Raw genomic sequence first — 8,171 nt, 5'->3', positions numbered from 1 at the left:
CGCTAAATTCATTCGCGATTTCAAAATAATCGCAAATATAGAAAACCTATATTATCGCAATTAGCGAGCTCGCAAATTGCGAGATCGCAAAACTACAGAGTCGCATTGGGAGCAGGCTGATGATCTCACAACTAGGAAGTCAATCAGCCCATGTTGCTTTCTGTACACAGAGGAAGTGAGAGCCAGAAGCAGAGTGCTGGGGGAGAGAGTTAAAAATACAAACTGTGGTTTTCTGGCAGCTGAAGACCGCAAAAATGTCCCGAACAACAGAAGAGGGTGCAGTGGCCAGGAAGAGAAAGTTAAAGTTCAGTGAGAGGGAACTCGAGTACCTCATTGAGGAGGTGGCAAAGAGCAATGATAAGCTCTTTGGGAAGCTCTCAATAAAAGTACCTGAAGCAGAAAAACTAAGAATATTGAACAGGATCCAGAACAAAGTTAATGCTGTGGGGGTGACACACCGCAGCATAGAAGACTTAAAGAAAAGAAGATGCTACGACTTGCGTAGCCATGCCAAGAAGTGGATAGCACAAAGGCTGAAAGAGGTTAAGGGGACCGGAGGAGGAACTTCAACAGTCCCTGACAACACAGCCATAGAGGACCTGGTTGAAGGCACTATCCAGCCAGAAGCAGTGGTGGGAGTAACGCAGCTGGATACATCCGGGGCGGCCAGTAGTACACAAGGTAAGATGCATGAAAATATACATATCAATGTACATACTAATTGTGCCCAATCTGTAATTATGTCAAAATTCAATAGGCGACCCAATATTCCCAAGGAACTGGGTATATTCAATAACAGAAAAACAATGTTCCTTAGGCGAATTATTTCAGCTTAACCTCACAGTTCCTGCCCCTTTTTTAGGGAGAGGCCGGACCCCACAGAGAGGTCGCACACGCAATACACGACGGGGATGGTACAGGAACCAATACACACCAGGCTTCCGACAAACAAGGAACAACTACTACGAGTAGTAGATAATCCGATGCATAATGACCTAACAATGGCTACTATACCAAGAATTACAAATCATAACAACTGCAATCTGGAAGTAGTCCCAATTTTCAATCTGTCAAAACACATATTGAGTAAAAAAGAGATAGATGTACTAAGCCACGGGCTCTCGTTCATACCTACATGTAGGAATGACCGTTTCAACACACAAGTAGAAATGTTCAGAATATTTAGAACAATACGACTAAAATGCTTCTTCAATAATGCCCCTCCACCTGAAAAAACTATCACTGGATTACGTTGCCCTTCAACATTCTATCCGGCAACTATTCTAATGCCCAAAGACTTAATCACCTTTGAAAATGTGGTACTCAACGAGATTGACCAAATGTTTGATGACAGAAGATATATTAAATATAACTTCTCAAAGGACGAACATGAGACCTTAAAAAACCTTGCCAGCCGTGATGATATTATTATCAAACCGGCTGACAAGGGTGGGAGTATTATTGTTCAGGATAAAACAGACTATGATGACGAAGCCATGAGACAATTACAGAATATCTTACACTACAAAAAACTACTATCAGATCCTACTGATAATATCAGATCACTGATCTTAACTCTTACTAAACGGGGAATAGAGGGTGGTTGGTTAGATTCGAAGGAATTCGACTATCTAAACAAAAACGATTATTCCATCCCAGCCTTTTATACTTTACCTAAAGTGCATAAAGACGACAAAAAAACACCTGGTAGACCCATTGTAGCAGGTTGCCAATCGATACTCCAACCTCTAGCTGAATACGTTGATCATTTTATAAAGCCTGACGTATCACTTACCAAATCCTATACCAGAGACAGTACAAGTGTAATCAATCGTCTAGAGGGAAAAGAATATAACAGACAGACCAACATCCTAGTTACTATGGACATCGAAAGTCTATATCTCAACATACCTCAAACAGAGGCACTTAATGTAATCACAGACTTACTGAACAACAGACCACGCCCACATCAAGTCCCGACCGAATTCATAACCGAATGTGCCAAAATTGCACTAAATGACAATTATTTCATCTTCAACAGCACTTTTTATGTACAAATAAAGGGCGTTGCAATGGGGGCAATTTTTGCCACAGATATAGCCAATCTATATGTTGCTGCATTTGAGGAAAAGGTTATTTACAATAATAACCCATTTAAGAACTACATTCTAGAATATCTACGATATATAGATGACGTCTGCCTTATTTGGGATGGTCCGCTATCTAAACTACAGGATTTCCATGTATGGTTGAATTTACAAAACAGTAATTTACAATTCACCATGGAATATGATAAGGAATCAATTCACTTTCTGGATCTTAAAATTTGGGATGATGAGGGACAACTTTCAACTAGTCTCTCCACAAAACCTACAGCACGTAATACGTTGTTAAAATATACGAGCCACCATCCACGTAATTTACGTGACAACCTGCCGTTTGGACAGTTTTTAAGGATAAAACGTAACTGTACCAAACGCAGTGATTACTTCACAGAAGCCAAAGTGCTACAAACTAAACTAGCAATGAGAGGCTACCCTTACAGACTAGTAAAACGCTCAATGAAAAGAGCGTGGTACTACGACAGACAGGCACTACTGGAAGGAAACACCAAACCAGACCCTGTAAATGATATAGTAACATGTGTCACCACTTTTGGATCAGAATCCAACCGGATTAAGAAAATCATAACAAAAAATTGGCATCTCATCCAAAAGATTGAACCACAGTTACCATAACCACGTTTTGCGTTTAAAAGGGCACGTAATCTAAGGGACCACTTAGTAAAAGCCTACAAAGAACCGACTGTAAATACCATCCAAAACATCTGGGGTTTGCCACCCATAGTGGGACACTATCCCTGTGGTTCATGTGCTGCATGCCAAACAACAACAATAACCAAGACCTGTTGTTTAAATGGAAAAAACTGGACTTTGAGAAATCACACTAACTGTCTTACAAAAAATGTCATATATTGCATCAAATGTCCTTGCTCCCTATACTATATAGGTAAAACTACACAAGAGGTAAGGAAAAGAATCACACAACATCAATCAAGAATCAGATGTAAAATAGAAACAGTACCTTTAGTTGAACACTATTTACACAAACAACACTCTCCATGTGATATGCAATGGTTTGTTCTGGAAAGTGTTAAACAGTCAAAACGGAGATGTGACATTGACCGCCTGCTCACACAGAAAAAAAACAGGTGGATTTGGTCAGCTAATACTGTGGCCAAGGGACTAAATTCCTTTGTCGAATGGCAAGTCTTGGCAACTTTCCGTTGAAACTCTGAATGCTGTTATTAGCTCTTGCAGCTTTATGGTGGTTGATTTACATTTCTGCATCTTTTAGTGTATGGTTGGCTCTAATGACCCCTTTGGTGTAGCTCTCCCATTTCTTGTTTATTTTTTGTTGATTTAACAGAGATTTGGTTTTTCCACTTAAGTAAACATATATATAGTATATTTTGCTTGACCCGAAGTACTTTCTCAACTTAGAGCTTATACTGTCATAAGTCGTTTACACTCTTCGTCTTGTGGACGTCTTGCCTGACTCTCAATAATATCCCTATGCAAAGTCAGGCACTTTCCGTCGACCCAATATGGCCGCCGTGACGCGGCACGTTCTATCACGTGATCGTGGGTCTCAGCTAGGTATTCTGGGAAAACGCCAGAATCGGTTCGCGTTTTCACCGACTACTGCTGCAATACGAGTGCCAATTTACTCGCACTTAAGTAAGTTGTACCCCGGTTCTTTTAACCCATTTTTCTTATCATTCCACTGTGATAATTTGTGCCTTACTGTTCCTCGTGGTTCTTTCTTGGTACAGATACGACGGAGCAGATTGAAGTGCCCCTTGAACTGAGTGCTCTATTCAATACTACTAAAGGTATGACCTGACTGTTTTTCTTTCTATTGTCAGCCAAAACTTTTTTGGACACTGCTATGTATACCTGCTTTAGACAATTCGGACATTTTTGTTATTTGTTATATTTCCAATAGGACTAGAGTCATTTCCATTGGCTTTCTGTGAGTATTTATTTGGATGTATTTTTCCTTTCATGGTGATATTACGGTGTGGGTGCATGTCGTTTTGGGGCATGGCCACTATGTAAATATTTATATACATTTGTAAATAGGACATTTTAGTCCCTTGACACAGTTGTTGGCACTTTTTATTTATTCATAAGTTCACCATTCGGTTTGGTGTGGGCAGACAATCTAGACTTTGTTTTCAAGAGTATCTACAGACATAGTTGTGATTCTATTTACATTGTTTCACTATAGGTCCATGGTGCAACTTATGTCCTGATGATGGTCTCGCTATATTGTATTGTATGAGACCGAAACGTCGACGCAACAACACTTCTTTGTAAATAGTATCAGCATTGACTGAATTGTAATTTTGTATATAGTTTGTGCAAAATTATTGTATATATGGAAGATATGTAAATACTGTCCATATTCATTACAAAAGTGTCTTATGGTACTGTATATATTTTGAAAAAACTGAGGAAACAGTATACCATTGTGTTGCCGAAAGTGGATTGAAATATAATGTATATACATATTCTTATGATTTAGGATGAATATGATTGAATAAAAACAAATGATTTACTATTTGTATTTGATCTTGAAAAAATGAAATTTATGCTCACTATAGTGACAATCTATAATTAACCACCAAAATCACAGTAATAAAGTCCACATTTTAAATAGGGACCCAAATGCATTATGGGAATTGTAGGCTGCAGAACCAAATTGGTAGTCCGAATATAACATTGTAAGCCTAAATGTCACAAAAATGCATTACAGTCAGTGATTAGAGACAGTGTGAGCTTAAATGCAGAGTAAAGTAATGTGACACAACATTAGCACTAACACAAAATAATTTTGCACTATTTCACATCACAGATGCTGCAGAAGTAGAAACTGATGACAGTGAATGTGGAGACAGCACACAGGCTACTGTAGAGGCCGCCGTTTCAACACCTGTGACACCATCAACCATACCCCAGGCACCGCCAAGACGCAGGGCCACAGTCACACCTCTGCAGCCAATGGAGACAGATCAGGATCATGAAACAGCTCCTGAGACAAAGTGTGAGCCCCACAACTACACCTCAAGCACATGTCCGGATGAGTCGAAGACGCAGGTCAAGGGCCCGCATCGGGGCACAGGAGGCAAAAACTCCCAATGTGTGGGGTGGCGTGGAGTCCCAGATGATGAGGGTGCAGCGCCTGCAAGCGAGACATATGGGAGCCATTAATCTGCAAATGACAAAAATGAATAAGAACATATCAGTCATGGCCGAGTGTGTGAGGGAACTGACTGCAGCAGTTGTGGAAGGAAACAGACAGACAAACAACACACTGCAGGAGCTGGGTCGTGTGATGCAGGAGGGGCACAACACAGAGGAGGAGGCATTGCCAGTTCATGATGTGCTTGGCTGGCTATACCATGTCTAACAACAAGTTATGCAACAGCACTGCACTGCTGTCACGTAGGTCGGTGGCAATGCAAATAGACATGGGCCATTGTTGTGGGGATGTGGCCAAAGCACTTGGCCAAATAACCACTGCCGTTGAACAGATGCAGGCTGGTACTGGTGAGCACAGCAATGTTACAGGGGAAAAGGGTAGTGAGGCATCCAACCTTAGCAGCATGTCTGCGCAAGTCAGCTCTGGCAAGAGGTGCAGTAACCGTAGATCAACACCTACCTCTGCATCCATGAGTGCAGTTGCAGGCGAAAGACGTTTGGGTGCGCGAGGGAGGAAGCGCTAAACAGAATTAGACTCCTGGATTTTTCCATGGTGACGTAACCATGTCCAAGACATTCATTGTGACTGAGTATCAAGTCCATTGTGTGTCTCATTTGTCCTTTAGTGCATGCAGTTATTGTGCTAATAGCCACCAGCTATGTTTATCTAAACACAACTACTGGTTCACTTGCTAGTAACTTTTCCTTTCCTGAAATTAAGTGTTGTGTCTCCTCATTACATACCTCAGAAATAATTTTGGGTGATGTCTGTACGTTTCCTTTGCCCCTCCGCTGAACTTCCCAAATGCGCCCGTCGTGGGTGTGCCGGGGGCTGGTTGTCCTCAGTGTCTGACACCTTTATGGGGATACCTCTCCTTGTTGCTATATTGTGCAACATTGCACATGCAGCCACTATCCTACAGCATGTTTCCGGCTGGTACAGCATTGCTCCTCCAGTTTCATGCAGGATGCGGAAGCGACTTTTGAGCAATCCAAATGTCCGTTCGATCACATTACGTGTCCTGATGTGGGCTGCGTTGTTCCTCTGTTCTTGTGGGGTGGGCGGGTTCAAGTATGGAGTCATGATATAGTTCCTCACGGCGTATGCACTGTCACCTACAGGGTATTGAGCAAAGTGTTAGTGTCAGGTATGCATTGCCATTTCATACTTCAGTCACGTGAATATGTATTTAATTTTACCTAACAGGTGTCCTTCGCCAAATTCTCCCCAGAGCAGACGTGTGTGAATGCCACTATGTCGAAAGATGTATGAATCATGGGTGCTCCCAGGGTATTGCTCTACAATGTCAGTTATGATATTTTTCGCATTGCACACTGCTAGAACATTGATGGAGTGATACGATTTTCGGTTCCGGAAGATATACTCATTGTCTGCTGGGGGACATATGGCTACGTGGGTGCAATCTATGCATCCGATCACGTGTGGAAACTGTGCTACTTGGTAGAAGTCGAGTTTAGTTTGGGTCAATTCCTGTTGGGTTGTGGGGAAGGTGATGTGGTTGTGGATCGCAGCAATCATGGTGGCCAGGAAGGATTTGAAGAACTGTGAAAGGGAGCTTTGTGATACCCCTCCAGCTTCTGCCACTACCCCCTGGAAACTGCCTGATGTAAGTAGGTGCAGGCAACATAGCACCTGGATATGAGTTGGGATGGCATGGGTCCTAGGTGTCTAGAACTGCATTAGTGGTTCCAATTCAGCTATTAAGTAATGAATCATTGCAGCATTCAGCCTGTACTCATCATATATTTGCTCTGCTGTTTGTCCCAACAAAGTGATGCGCAGTCGGAAGATCCTCTCCTGTATTCTCCTTCTGGCCTGCTACATGTATCCTCATCCTCCTCGCAAACACGTAGAGTGCTGCCATTGTGAAAGGCCTCTATGGCCTCATGGGTAATTTTAAATAGCCTTCTGATGCTTTGCAGCTGAGTAAATTTCTTTTTTTTCCCACCTGATTGTGATTCCCCTTAATCTGCACTTGCTAAATAGCGATTTTCAAGGAAATCGCTATTTGCGATTTTTCATGCATAGTATTGCGATTTATTTTAGTGATTCCTTATTTGTTTTTGCATTTTTGGTTTATCACTATTAAGGAATCGTAATATCTCGTTTCCCTATTTTAGCGACTCAGTATTTTGCGATTTGGGCCTTTTTGGTTGATGCATTGGAAAATGCTAAAAAGCGCTCGCAAATAGCTATTTGCTATTTTTGGAAGCACCTTTTAGCTTGATGCATGTGCCTGTATATATCTACTTTATGAAAGCCCATTCACATTATAAGGCCCACACAGCTCAACACCAATCTCTAAAGACTTCCTTCTGAGGCAAGCTACTTGGATACGCTTACAGGGCTGCACAAAACTGTAGTTTCACATACACAATTCACACAAGTGTGCACATGTTCACATGTAACCAGCCCAAAGCCTCTTACCCTAGCTGCGCAGCATCTGCCTTATCTTAAAAGGCAGACATTGGCCATTAACACACTCAGACTAATTACTGTGGATTTACTGTGAGTGAGACTCCGGTTGTGAGACTCAAGCACAATAGAAGTTCAAAAACTTGATAGTCTAAAGCAAAAATACGTGAATGAGTGCAACCCATCTGCTACAACTACAAAAGCCTGCTTCCTACCAACCTCTCACTACCCCTTAATGCTACACCTCCGTGACTGCAAAAAAAACACTTACTAGTCCCCACACCATTTCTCGGCTCATTGTAAATGCGCTTCGCTACTCTAGTAGAAGGATACCTCCTTGTGCTTCTTCTCTGTACACTTACCTCTGCTCTACAAGGAACATTTATCAATTCCTTTTTTGAACCACAACTTTTTTTTTGGTATGTTTTTGGTAACCAACATTTTTGACATCTTTTTTCAGTCAGTGT

The 8,171-nt window shown here is 41.6% G+C and overlaps 1 protein-coding gene across 1 annotated transcript; it reads left to right on the top strand.

The window, feature by feature from the left end:
- Positions 1-254: 254 nt before the first annotated feature.
- LOC144752546 (uncharacterized) lies at positions 255-5,934 on the top strand. The gene is made up of 2 exons (XM_078640442.1): positions 255-681; positions 4,921-5,934. The coding sequence occupies exons 1-2, from the start codon at positions 255-257 to the stop codon at positions 5,274-5,276; spliced, it is 783 nt and encodes a 260-aa protein (XP_078496568.1). The 3' UTR covers positions 5,277-5,934.
- Positions 5,935-8,171: the final 2,237 nt, after the last annotated feature.

Source organism: Lissotriton helveticus, chromosome 5_1, assembly GCF_964261635.1.
Source record: "Lissotriton helveticus chromosome 5_1, aLisHel1.1, whole genome shotgun sequence".
Lineage (NCBI taxonomy): Eukaryota > Metazoa > Chordata > Amphibia > Caudata > Salamandridae > Lissotriton > Lissotriton helveticus.
This window is presented reverse-complemented; position numbering and strand designations above follow the sequence as displayed.

Excerpts from the sequence above, each read along its gene's own strand:
- LOC144752546 (XM_078640442.1), top strand. The coding sequence starts at position 255 with ATGTCCCGAACAACAGAAGAGGGTGCAGTGGCCAGGAAGAGAAAGTTA. Across the intron at positions 682-4,920 it reads GGCGGCCAGTAGTACACAAG|ATGCTGCAGAAGTAGAAACT; the intron begins GTAAGATGCATG and ends TTCACATCACAG.